Here is a 13,789-nt window from a genome sequence, read left to right on the forward strand (position 1 = left end):
TATAGCGAAGATTCGTCCCATCCTGTCTATGGCTGATGCTGAAACCCTGGTTCATGCATTTGTTGCTTCTAGATTGGACTAGTGCAATGTTCCACATTCTGCACACATTACAAAAGCTTGGCACGGACACTGGACTGGCCTGCCTGCAGTCCCGATGGGTCCACAACAGAGAATGTTTTGAGAATTTGGTAATTAAAGGGGGAAAAATGGCACTGTACTGTTTCACAGCTTAATACGTTTACAGGGGTTGGTAAGGTTAGACCTTACTTGTGTGAAGCATCTTGAGGCAACTTTGTTGTGATTTGGCGCTATATAGATGAAATTAATGAATTAATATTTACAATTAGATGTATAAATGATATATAAATATTGCAAATCCACCTAATTTTTTTTTGTCCTTTTTAGGGGAGAAGTGTAGGTCAAATGAAGTCTTAATTAGGGGTGTAGAATCATGTGAGGGATCACAATAAAAGCAGTAAACCCAACAGAAGTGAAAGTCTGTATTGGATTGGTCTACTAATTAATTTATAATGTATTCATAAACATCTACAATTTATGCAAGAATCCTACGATATCCACAGATAATCATCTGTGTAAATCATTGCACAATGCAGTCAGTCTCTGTACACAAAATATTCAAGATTCTAATTAAATGGTCATTTATTGATAATATCTTAACACATTTTCTTCAAGTTAGAGAAACACACGTAGCACAAAACAGAACAGCAATAATCTGAAGAATCAAGAGAACTAGAGGATCAATATCACTGTACAGAACAAAATGAAATTTGACAAAAAGCGGGAATTCGAAAGTGTCAAACTGCCGATAAATAAATGAACGAGTCCGAGTGAAGGATACTCTACAAAGATGAGCCAGCTCGGTGTTGTTACTGGATAAAGACGATGGCAGAGTGGGTCAGAGTGAACACACTGGATTATCTCAGTGAAACACTGCTACTGTCTCTGACCAGATTGTTTTAGATTTGATACAAAATCTTTACTGCACAGCTAGTTACATTATAAGCACTAATCTGCCACATCTTATTTTGTGCTTTCATCTGTATAATTACACCCCCTACTGGAGCATTGTCCTTACACCGCGTATACTTTGGGGGATGATTTGCCACGAGCTGAGGTGATCGTCTGGGACCTCTTGACAAACTGCTGCACATCAGTGCAATCTGTTGATTGAACTATTCCAGCTCTGAAGGAGCCATCAGTGTATTTGTATCACGTTCTCTTGATCTATGTACAAAATGGCATTCTGCACTAACACAGAATCCTGTAGAAAAGCATGCAACACCTCATCACCAACACAACCATCCTCATGACCAAACTCATTAAAATAATCACCCTGCATATCAGTCATCTTCAGACAAAAATAACTATATGCACTTAAAAAGATGAGAAAACATACAGTTATGAATATTGACACTCAGTACAAAATTAAAAAGCAAATAAAAAGCAAAACAAACTCAACTGTCATGCAAAGAAAACGTCACCTAAGCTGCTTGTTAGCGAGAGTACTGTAATACTGCCAACTTTAGACAGAAGAATCTTAGATTTATTTTCAAGGCTACTAAGCACAGAAGGAACAGAACACAATCTTTGAACTGTACATGCTGCTGCATATTCAGGTTTTTTTTTTTTAAGGTCGGGAGCCACGTTTTTTTGGTCAGGCATCAGGCCTCGGACAGGGTCAGTTAGACACGAACATGGTCATCTGATCAGACATGAGTTCAGTATCAGTCCAGCAACTTGGTGGTTCACCTTGAAAATAATTTGATTGAAAACCATCACCTGAAATAGTGACCAAAAAAAAAAAAAAAAGACTTCATTATAGCCATGTGTTAAAATCCTAAGTGTGTTATAAAAGGACACACCCATTGTGAATAAAATGTAAAACAAAATAATGTAAACAACTTATTGAAATGGCAGGAGAATTAAGAGTAAGGCAGTTAAAACACACAGGATGCAAATCAAACTGCAGCAATTTTGTTGCAGCAGTGTCCCTTTAAATAACCACAGAAAGTAGTACAAGTGCATGAGCTGTACAAGAAGAAGAAAAAAGAAAACATCAAATAAAATAAATTAAATTAAAATAAATTAAATACAAACCTGAGGGCTGGCCACCAAAGCTGACTGCCTGGAGTAGCTTCCAAAAACATCTTATCTGACCAATACGGTGGAGACTAATGTTAAGGCAGCCAGTAGTAGATGAGCTAAAGGACAGCGGTGCTGATCAGACGTTAAACAATCCCCCAAAACACTCCATTAACAGTGCTGCAAAGTCCACCTGCACATTATATCAGGAAAAGCTGTTCACACAGAAACACAAATTAAAGAGCTCAATGATAACATGAAAAACATAATAAGTGGAAATAAAAAAAAAAAACTGAATAAGTCCTGCACTGAAGGTAAACTCATACGTCCACAAAAATAAAGCTTTCCATATTTCCAACATCCCTGTCACGCAGAACAGCCATCAAACATGTCCCTAGTGCTATGAAGAACACATGCACGCCTGTGGTAAAGAAAGGCCCCGAAATAATCAACCAGATCACGTTAATTATTTATAGAACATCTTTGCACTTAGTTCAGCAATCATTGATTATGACTTTAAAGGGGTCACATAGTCCAAAATAAATTTTTATTTACCTTTTATATTTGAGCTTTAGTGAAACAAAGTCCAACAGTTCTGAATCTGTGGGTGGTAAAATATTAGAAGTAAAATTCATACGTGAAACTGTTTGTTTTAGATGTCTGTGACATATGTCACAGAAGTCCATATCTGAGCTCCCGCTTGGTTACTGTGGCAGTCTGAGCTCTTTGCGACATGCCCACAGTCTGTGTGTGTATGTGAAAGAGAGAGGAAGAGCACCCTCTCTGATAGAGGCGGGGCAGTGGTACGCGGCAGCATCTCTATAGTTAAAGCAATGGGCACAGGCTAGTTCATAGTGATCCAATTATTTCAGAATGCATCACTTCAGTGTGTTATTGTCTGTAAACAAGATCCTAGCAGTTTTTGAAAACACCTAGTGGCTGATATTAGGGTACTCCAAAAAGTGTATAGTATGACTACTTTAAAGCACATTACAGGTTACCTGTACGTTCACACTGTGACACAACAGCACCAGGTTTTTGCACCTCTGCAGGAGTGAAAAACACAACATCCACAGGCATCCTAGCCTTCTTTTTGTCTTTATATGAAAAGAGACTGCTATGTATTTTGTTTTTTAAAGAAAACACTACTTTTCCCATTGCATAGCAACAGCAGGGGCCACCAACTGCTTGTCCTACAAAACGTTTTAGTACTAGAGGGAGAACGCTTGATGCTGAATTGCTGTGAACTTAAAAAAAAAAAAAAAGTGAAAAAGCAGATCAGACATTCAGAGTTAAGAAAACCACATAATATTCTGTTATATGATAAAATGCTATTAAAATGCAATAATATCAGATTTCTCACTGTAGCAGGTGTTAGTCATCACGGCACACCTGGAGCCTGCGAACCCGAGACCCAGTCTCAGAAGGTTCTGATATGAATTCTACTTTGGTTCACTTACAAACAAGTTGATCGAAGAAGTCCTTAAGCAAAAAATATTTTGGTGCAATAATTACACTTTCAATGTTGTGTAATGAGAAAACTCTGTATTTATCTTTGGAGTTTTAGAAAAGGTGTAAAACATGCTGAAAAAAATGTTTTTTTTGGTTGTTTTTTTTAAAAGATACTCAGAGATTCCCAACTGTGCTCCTTTATGCTTGGGAAAATGTTTTACTATTTTCGTAGTAGGTTTAACAAGACTAGAGATGAAGAGAGTAACTGATTAATCAGGGAGAATTTTTTTGCTGCTTGACGTTTGACCAGAACCAGGAAATTTTTGATCACATCACACCAGTTTTGGCGTCTTTTGAGTACAAGACCAGATTTTTTTTTTTTTTATATTATATTTATATTTTTTTTGTATAAGGCTTAAAAAAAAGTGTCGAGCCTTATGTGCCTTCCAGTGCCCTGTGGTCTCAGGAAGCCAGCTTGTTTTATATGCCTTGGGTTAAAAAGAAGTCAGCAGGCTTAGGGGCCAATGCACTTCTTGCACGTACTTTGTGGAACAGCTTTTGAGCAGATAATATAAAGTCCACTATTGTTAAATCTTTTAAGGTTAATCTTAAAACATATTTTCTGTTTACAACTAGTGTATGGATATATTGGTTTATACAATAGATTTTTATTTGGTGTTTGAATTTGATTTGCTCTTATGTTTAGATTTTTTTTTAAAATTGTGTTTGATATTTTATACAGTGGAGAGCACTTTGAAATTCTCTCAAAGTGCTATATAAATATATTTTTATTGTTATTTTTACATCTTGTACACTACAGACAACAGACAGTATTACACTGCTGTTAGCTGTCACATATAAACCCTAACCTCTCAGTCACTATTAACACGTTCTGTGCCATAGTACAACAGTGACTACGCTGTGTTTGTGGATCTGCAAGTGTATCGTGTTGATAAAACTTTGCTGAAAAAATAAATAAATAAATAAAATTATTGTAGTATATGACCTACTCTTTGTTGAACCACAGCAGCAGCAGGGGCGCTCAATTGCTACATTCAACATTCATACTACATGCATCGGCCACACTCCTTATGGGGGTGTGTGTGTGTGTGTGTGTGTGTGTGGGGGGGGGGTGTTAGAGTCCCAGAAAGATTTGACAAGTTTGGGGGTGCAGCATTATAGATAACATACAAGTTGCACAATACAAAAACCGTCAATTACATTTTTCACTTAATAGCCACAATAAAACAGTCACTATTAAATATGGGAGAAAACATGCTTCCTAAAAAAGGTTAAGAAAATCAAAACAAAGAAATTATTCCAACTCCATAAACCACTGGCATCAAGAAGTTTGAATTATACAAATTACATATACAAATGTTTAATGAATACTCATAACAGGAGTCATAGATTTTACTTAAAACTTTACATACTCCATTTCCAGTGCAGTGTTTATATGACGTGAGTGCAGATTCACAGGACAACAAGAGGGTCGGTGTCACAACATTTTGGGGGATGGGCAGAAGATTGGAGGAAGAAGGAATCACGCAGAGTGCTTAAAACAAAAATAAAAAATAAAAACCTGCCACACCTGCCAACCTCCCAGTTTGCCGGAGAGAAAGAGGAGGACGTGGGGCTGAAGGATGTCAAGCTGCTGGACGTTCACTTCTCAGTGGGTGATGACGTAAGACCGGTGATATACAAGGGGACAGCAGTAGAAAAAAATGCTTGCTGGGGGATGGAGGCCAGAAGGCAACGACCTAGAGAGACTGCCGTTGAAGGGCGAGGAGCCCTGTTCCCAAACCCACGCTGGACTTGTTTCTTGTGGCTGTCCTCCATTTCTCTCCAGCAGACCTCTTCTGGTAGACAAAGTTATGGCATTCGACCCTGCAGGGGGACAGACAAACCCAACAAGGTACATTAAATACTGCAACTGCATGTAATGACGGGACCTAAGTGCCATGCGGTTTTAAAATGACCATATGAATTGTTACTGTGACAGTTTTGTACCTTCACTAGCACACCAAAGATCATTTTGTTTGATGAATTTGTAAATTAAGTGAAACTAAGTAGCAATTTAACAGCCTAAACTGAAAATAGTGTTTGTGGTCACACTGAAGAAAAACTGATCTCAAAGCAGTCAAACTAATTTTTGTAAATAAAGCATGAGTAAATATGCTCTGTGCAGACAACTCAATGCCTTAACTGTCACTGCACAGTTGTACAACTAACTTTGGTGTCCTCAAAATAACAGAAAACCTCAGACATATTAAGATCAATAACAACAAATTTAAAAACGAGGCTATTAAACAGACTGAGTACAGTACACTCTGATCAAATTGCATACATTGGGATGTTTGTGTGCCAGGACATTATTGCACATCAAGTTTATATTGCCAAAATATGGGATATTCCTCTTGATTGCATTTATTTATGGCATATGGTTAAGAACTGCTCATGTTGATGATGACTGTCATTATTTGTAGTCAGCGAAATTTTAATGAATGAAAACTTTTCTCAGATGATTTTTCCCCCTTTTATTAAATTCCCACTGCCACTGGTATTCACACTGCCATGAACACTGTCATCTACTGGATACCAGTGCTCATTGCCACATATTCGCTAAAAGTGCTGAATCACTCAAACAAAATATTCAGTTTTCAAATTGCCTTTACATGACATTTACAAATACAGATTTATTTGTCAAAACCAACACACATGATACAGTAACTTGTGTGTTGTTTTTTTGTTACATATACTGACCAACCACTGATGACAAGGAAACTAATTTTACCATAATGCTTTTCAGCATGTGTGTCTGTAAAATGCTAAAACCTTCAGAATTAGTGCATTATTTCAAAACTTGAACATATAGCTGATATTTTCACATTGTAAAACGACAGAGGTGACGTTAATTTCAATAACTTGCCCGGAATTAGTTTGTTTAAATTTTTAACAGTAAGTCAAAACTGTCTTGCTGTACATGACTCCTGTGATACATGTGCAAGTCTGTATGGTGTGAAAATTAATGATCTTTTTTTCCTCCACCTCTTCCTCTCCTTCTGGTTGTTGGCTCTCCTCTGCTGACAGAAGATTGAGCTCTACCTCTCACAGCTGTCTGTCTGCTACAAAACATGTAACAGACATGCACTAAAATGTATGATTTCAGGCTTTACAAATGTGTTTAACTATTAAGCTTTATTAATTATGCCTGCAAAAATATGTTAGCGGTTTAAAAGTTATTGGAACTAAATTTAGCGGAAGTTAATTGGTCCACTGATGGTTTTCAAAGTTAGCTGAAAAGCTAATCAGCTGACAAATAGTTAGCTTTGCTAATTAGCAGTTAGCGGATTAGTGGAACTGTGCCCACCACTGTTTATTACCATTATCAACAGTCAACGAGTAAGTGTGTGGTTCCTTCAATAAGTACAAGAGAAGCTAAGGTGGCTGTAAACGTCACAGTTTCTGTTGCTGCATCTCATAGTAACTCCATACCTCATTGAAGCGGTGCTGCTGGTGCACCCGAGCAGTGGAAGTGAATGTTCTGCCACTTGCTGTCTCTGCGGTGCCAGACCCGAGTTTCCTCCGACTGGCTAGACCGCGGCCGACCTTGGCTGTCAACAAACTGAGTCAGGCGGATGTAAGCGATGCAGGCCGCATCCTCGCCGATCAGGTGAACGTGTGGGTTCAGGATGGTGGTGTGAATAGGCTTGCTGTTCTTAGCCAAAACTGAAAAGATGGAGGAGATGCAATGAGAAGATTTAGTTATCAAAATAAAATCAACCATGATACAACGGGAGTTGTCTTTTAATTTTGTTGTACCTTGTGTATAATGACAATAAAAAGCATTCTATTCTATTCTAACTAGTAGCACATTCCACCGATGGCACAATAAGTATAACTAAATTTTTCCAAACACAGAGTACAAGCAAACTATGTACAAGCAAACTATGTACTTCATTATAATGTGAGAAAAAGGTCAGAGTCAGTACAAAATTAAGAAAAATCTTAGGCAGTTTGTTTGCCATTATGTAATGTGTGGCATATTTAACTTGGCTAATGAAAAGAAAATGTCTAGTAGTTCACTGAGCTCATAAAAATTACTTTGATATACAAGGTGCATTCAAAAGGTATCCAACCTTATTTTATCACACAAACAAATTAAGCATGCAAATTGACATTTGGGTGGGGAGGTGTAAGGAACCTTATTGCACATGTGTGAATTTTTTCCGTCACTAGCAGCCAGCCTGAGAGTGAACACGTACTGAGCGCCTGTCGGATTCTCATTTGCTATAAAATGATTGGACGACTTGAGCAAACGTATTGCATCAAATTTTGACAAAAGCTTGGTGATACCCAAGCAGAAGCATTTGCAAGATTCAGCAAGCTTTTGGTGATGATGCCATGATCATAACGCAAATAAAACAGTGGTATAACCACTTCAAAAATGGTGTGCATCCGTAGAGAGCGACGCATGTTCCAGTAGGCCATTTACAAGCCAAAATGACCAAGCGATTGACAGAATACAGACTTTGGTCATGGATGACCGTTGTGTCACCATCCAAGAACTTGCAGACGAGGTGTGGATAAGCACAGGTTCGGTACATTCCATTTTGACAGATGATTTGGGCAGGCGGAGAGTCTCCGTGAAATTTGTACCAAAGCTGCTAATGGCAGAGCAGGAGCAACTGCGTCTGGAAGATCCACCATGACAATGCACCCGCCCATTCTGCTCAGCTGATTCAGGCTTTCCTGGCCAAACAACACTCCTGTGATTCGTCAAGCTTCCTACTCTCCTGACATGGCTCCCTCTGATTTTTAGCTGTTCCCCAAGGACAAAACAACACTAAAAGGGACTCTATTTGAGCCGCAAGAAGATATCAGGTGGAATGCAATGGCCCAGCTGGAAAACATTCCAAAAGAGGACTTCCAGAAATGCTTTCAGCAATGGCAGAACCACTGGGAGAAGTGTGTGCAGTCTCTCTACTTCAAAGAGGACCAGGACGTCAGCCCACCAGGTCAGCGAGTGCATTTTTTGTGACCAAAGGTTGGATACGAGGTCTATTAGAAAAGAAACCGACCTTTTTATTTAAAAAAAAAAAACTATATGGATTTGAATCATGTGCGATTACGTCAGACAAGCTTGAACCCTCGTGCGCATGTGTGAGTTTTTTCATGCCTGTCGGTTGCGTCATTCGCCTGTGAGCAGGCTTTGAGTGAGCACTGGTCCACCCCCCTCATCGGAATTCCTTTGTCTGACTTCTTCCTGAGAGACTGGCGCTTTGCTTGATCAAAATTTTTTCTGAAACTGTAAGGCACATCCAAGTGGACACCATTCGAGAAATTCAGACGGTTTTCGGTGAAAATTTTAACAGCTGATGAGAGTTTATGGAGTGTTACTGTCACTTTAAGGACTGTCCACGGAGCCGGACGGTGCGCTGCGCCCCGAGCCACCGTTGTCAGACTGTTACGAGCTGAAAACTTCCAAATTTAAGCCTCTGTTGACCCAGGATGTCGTGAGATAACAGAGAAGTTTCAGAAGAGGTCGGGATCAGCAGTTTATCTGGACATTCCACTGTTAAAGGAGATTTTGTAATGAAAGACGTGCGGACGGATTCGCGCATCAGCACTCAGCCGCTCATGGGCTTTCAGTTGAGTGAGTATCTGAGAAATTGTTTAACAGCTGGGCATGTTCAAACTTGTCCTGTAATGCTTCCAATGGAGGTGTTTTTCTGTGGCGCCGCGCCATGAGCGGCTGGGTGGCGACGCGTGAATCACACTGGCGAATGACGCAACCGACAGGCGTGAAAAAACTCACGCATGCGCACGAGGGTTCAAGCTTGTCTGACGCAATCACACGTGATTCAAATCCATATACTTTTTGAAAAAATAAAAAGGTCGGTTTCTTTTCTAATAGACCTCGTACTTTTTGAATGCACCTTGTACTTTATGATAAAAACAAAACAAAAACACACGCGCAAACATTTAACATTATTTACGAGGTCTGTTAGAAAAGTATCCGACCTTTTTATTTTTTTCAAAAACCATATGGATTTGAATGACATGTGACTGCATCAGCCAAGCTTGAACCTTCGTGCACACCGCCGTGACGCACGAAGCCTCTGCTCCTCTTACCATGACAAAAACTCCTGTAACGGTGGAATGTGCCGTTCATTTCCAAACTGGACGCTGTGTTTTATCCGGGATGTCATCTAACTAGCACAGGAATTGTGAAAAGACGTGGACATCAGCACTTTTTCGGCACATTGAGACAGACGTGCGGAGGAATTCCGCGTGTCGCGGCGGTGCTGCATGGTGCAAAGCAACACCGTGATGAAGCCTCACAGGACATGTTCTGGCATGTCCAGGCTCATCCACAATTTCTCGGATAATCACACGACTGAAAAACCACCGACATCTCAAAGTCGTCCTGTGAGACCAAAACTGAGGTGGTTTTGTCTCGCTCCATCAGCGAATCCGTCGTGAGGCGCGAAGCCTCCACGCGGCTTTCCATGCCAAAATCTCTTGTTAAAAGTGAAATCTGCCGGAAAATGGTTGATGTCCAGCTCTTGTGATAACCAGAGAAATTGCACATGATGGTCACGGATCCATACAGCCATCCGTTTAGAAATTAAATGGTCGTTCAGCCTGTCGATTGTGGCTCGGAGCGCGGCGCACCATCAGCCGCTGTGGGCCGTCCTTAAAGCGATAGTAACACTCCTTAATCTCTCTGAAGCCCATAAAATTTTCACCAAAAACCATCTGAATTTCTCGAATGGTGTCCACTTGGATGTGCCTCACAGTTTCTGAAAAAATTTTGATCAAGCAAAGCGGCAGTCTCTGAGCCATTCCTAAACAATGAAAAAAAAGACAAGAGGGGTGGACCACTCCTCACTCAAAGCCTGCTCACAGGCGATGACGCAACCGAAATTTGATGCGGTGCTGCTCCAGTCATTCCATCTTTTTCCTAAAAATCCGCCGAGCGCACTACACACATACCACACAAAGGCTGCTTACCAGGAAATGATGTAATCGACAGGCGTGAAAAAGTTTACGCATGCACACGTAGGTTCAAGGTTTGCTCATGCAATCACAGGTGATTCAAATCCATATGGTTTTTGAAAAAAATAAAAAGGTCGGATACTTTTCTAACAGACCTCGTATTACACTGACATAGCGTGCTTGATCAATGGTCTGTCTTAAACTATATGTGGTCACAGTGACTGCTGTTACTCTCATACACCTCACTGACATAATGTCCACAGTAAATTACATTACGCTCAAATTCGGTTATTTTCGTCACTCTTGCAACAAATACCCATTTATCATCCAGGTGTCCCCGAGCATTAGCTGGAAAACTGAGACGCACACAAATATCTTCCCTGTACCTCTCCTTAGACAAGCAATTACTGCGTGTTAAAGTGTTTATTTTCATTTATTTTCAGCTTTCTGCTGAATGACAACACTCAGAAAATCAGTAACAGATAAATTCATGACTGAAGACAGTTTCACATAATTGGCAATAACTGCTGTGGAAAGTGTTCATTATATGTGGTGACTGTTGTCTCTTCATTCTTCTGTTGGGAAATTTTTCACTCAGTGTAAGCTCTGAGCTTGGGACTGAAAGAGTAACAGGTCACAGTTTTAGTCCAGTCATTTTATGAAAAAAAAAAAAGGGGTCAACCCGGAACAAACTGCAACAGAAATGATTTTGGTGGCATTTGAACCCTGAAACTGTTTTAGAAAACATACTAAAAGTCTAGAAAGATAAAAAATCGGGAACATGCAAAAATTTAGTTTTTCCAAAATAACTCAAAAAAATATCAATATTTAAGCACATAAATGTATTCATGTTAAATATAAACTTGGGTATTGTGGACATTTTGACAGCAAAATTAGGTCTCTATCTGTAACGGTTCTTGAGATACAGCCTATATGTAGTTTACATACACTCAAGGATGGCAATTTGGTTTGTGTCCTATTACGTTAAAAATATTGCAGTTAAGGCCCATAAATATATTGAAGTTGAATATAAACTTGTGCACTGTGGACATTTTGGCACCAAAAAAATAGCTGTACCATTACAGTTTTTGAGATATGGTATAAAAATGCATCTACACTCGACAAAAATTGATGAAATTGAGTGTCATGATGTACACAATACTGATTTCACCTGAACTTTTATTATTATCATGCTTCATTGGTTTTACTGTAAAATTAGTGTGTGATTACATGTGTCATTAAAAAGTGCAGCTGACAAGCACTAAGAATATTATTATTACATTCTTTAAATGAACATTTCAGAACAGTTACTTGGTTTCAACATAATTTCACCATTTTTAGCCAAGTGTAGATGGCTTATGTGCTGTATCTCAAAAACTGTAAGAGCTACAGCCATTCTTTTCATGCTAAGATGTCCACAATACACAAGTTTATCTTCAACTTCAATACATTTCTGGGCCTTAACTGCAATATTTTTAACGTAATAGGACACAAACCAAATTGCCGTCCTTGAGTGTATGTAAAACTACAAATAGACTGTATCTCAAGAACCGTTACAGATAGAGACTTAATATTGGTGTCAAAATGCCCACAATACCCAAGTTTATATTTCACATCAATACATTTATGTGCTTAAATATTGATATTTTTTGAGTTATTTGGGAAAATCCACATTTTTGCATGTTTTCGGGTGGCCATCTTGGATTTTGGGAGTGTTCCCGATTTTTTTTATCTTTCTAGACTTTTAGTATGTTTTATAAAACAGTTTCACGGTTCAAATCCCACCAAAATCATTTCTGTTGCAATTTGTTCTGGGTCAAACCATAAAATGACTGGACTATTTGCATGCATGCACGCACGCACGCACGCACGCACGCACGCACGCACACACACACACACACACACACACACACACACACACACACACACACACACACACACACACACACACACACACATATATACAGTGAGGAAAAAAGTATTTGAACACCCTGCGATTTTGCAAGTACTGCATGTCCACTGTGAGAGACAATCTTAAAAAAAAAAAATCCAGAAATCACAATATATGATTTTTTTTAATCATTTATTTGTATGTTACTGCTGCAAATAAGTATTTTAACACCTGTGAAAATCAATGTTAATATTTGGTACAGTAGCCTTTGTTTGCAATTACAGAGGTCAAACGTTTCCTGTAGTTTTTCACCAGGTTTGCACACACTGCAGCAGGGATTTTGGTCCACTCCTCCATACAGATCTTCTGCAAATCTTTCAGGTTTGGAGTTTCAGCTACTTCCAAAGATCTTCCATTGAGTTCAGGTCTGGAGACTGGCCAGGCCACTCCAGGACCTTGAAATGCTTCTTACGGAGTCCCTCCTTAGTTTCCCTGGCTGTGTGTTTGGGGTCATTGTCATGCTGGAAGACCCAGCCATGACCCATCTTCAATGCTCTTACTGAGGGAAAGAGGTTGTTTGCCAAAATCTCGCAATACATGACCCCATCCAACCTCCCTTCAATACGGTGCAGTTGACCTGTCCCCTTTGCAGAAGAGCAGCCCCAGAGTATGATGTTTCCACCCCCATGCTTCACAGTTGGGATGGTTTTCTTGGGGTTGTTCTCATCCTCTAAACATGGTAAGTGGAGTTGATTCCAAAAAGCTCTATTCTGGTCTCATCTGACCACATGACCTTCTCCCATGCCTTCTCTGGATCATCCAGATGGTCACTGGTGAACTTCAAATGGGCTTGGACATGTGCTGGCTTGAGCAGGGGGACTTTGCTGCCCTGCAGGATTTTAAACCATGACAGCATCATGTGTTACTAATGTAATCTTTGTGACTGTGGTCCCAGCTTTCTTCAGGTCATTGACCACTGTTGCTCACACAGGTAAGGTTGGACCTTACCTGTGTGAAGCGCCTTGAAGCAACTCTGTTGTGATTTGGCGCTTATATAAAGGAAAATAAATTGAAAAATAAACTGAATTGAAATTGACCAGGTCCTCCTGTGTAATTCTGAGCTTTCTCAGAATCATCCTTACACCACAAAGTGAGATCTTGCATGGAATCCCAGACCGAGGGAGATTGACAGTCATCTTGTGTTTCTTCCACTTTCTAATAAATAATCATAACAGTTGTCTGTTGTCTTCTACCAAGCTGCTTGCCTGTTGTCCTGTAGTCCATCCCAGCCTTGTGCAGGTCTACAGTTTTGTCCCTGGTGTCCTTAGACAACTCTTTGGT

The 13,789-nt window shown here is 39.6% G+C and overlaps 1 protein-coding gene and 2 long non-coding RNA genes across 24 annotated transcripts in view; 1 reads left to right on the plus strand and 2 right to left on the minus strand.

Annotated features, from left to right (window-relative positions):
• Positions 1 to 642: 642 nt before the first annotated feature.
• On the minus strand, positions 643 to 1,673 carry LOC117510925. The gene is made up of 2 exons (XR_004560843.1): positions 1,235 to 1,673; positions 643 to 1,204 (listed from the first exon to the last, which is right to left on the minus strand). It is a non-coding gene; the product is annotated as an uncharacterized LOC117510925 (long non-coding RNA).
• A 479-nt stretch (positions 1,674 to 2,152) lies between these two features.
• On the plus strand, positions 2,153 to 4,845 carry LOC117510926. Its single transcript, XR_004560844.1, has 3 exons — positions 2,153 to 2,290; positions 2,905 to 2,906; positions 3,156 to 4,845. It is a non-coding gene; the product is annotated as an uncharacterized LOC117510926 (long non-coding RNA).
• Positions 4,103 to 13,789, minus strand: part of camk2b1 (calcium/calmodulin-dependent protein kinase (CaM kinase) II beta 1) — a 210,596-nt gene continuing 200,909 nt past the window's right edge. For all 22 annotated transcript variants that reach the window (XM_034170826.1, XM_034170847.1, XM_034170842.1 and 19 more), the window contains 2 exons: positions 7,051 to 7,284; positions 4,103 to 5,442 (listed from right to left, as the gene is read on the minus strand). In XM_034170826.1, coding sequence (XP_034026717.1) covers positions 7,052 to 7,284 — 233 coding nt within the window. In that variant the 3' untranslated portion in view covers positions 4,103 to 5,442; position 7,051. The remainder of the gene's footprint in view (positions 5,443 to 7,050; positions 7,285 to 13,789) is intronic.

Source organism: Thalassophryne amazonica, chromosome 5, assembly GCF_902500255.1.
Source record: "Thalassophryne amazonica chromosome 5, fThaAma1.1, whole genome shotgun sequence".
Lineage (NCBI taxonomy): Eukaryota > Metazoa > Chordata > Actinopteri > Batrachoidiformes > Batrachoididae > Thalassophryne > Thalassophryne amazonica.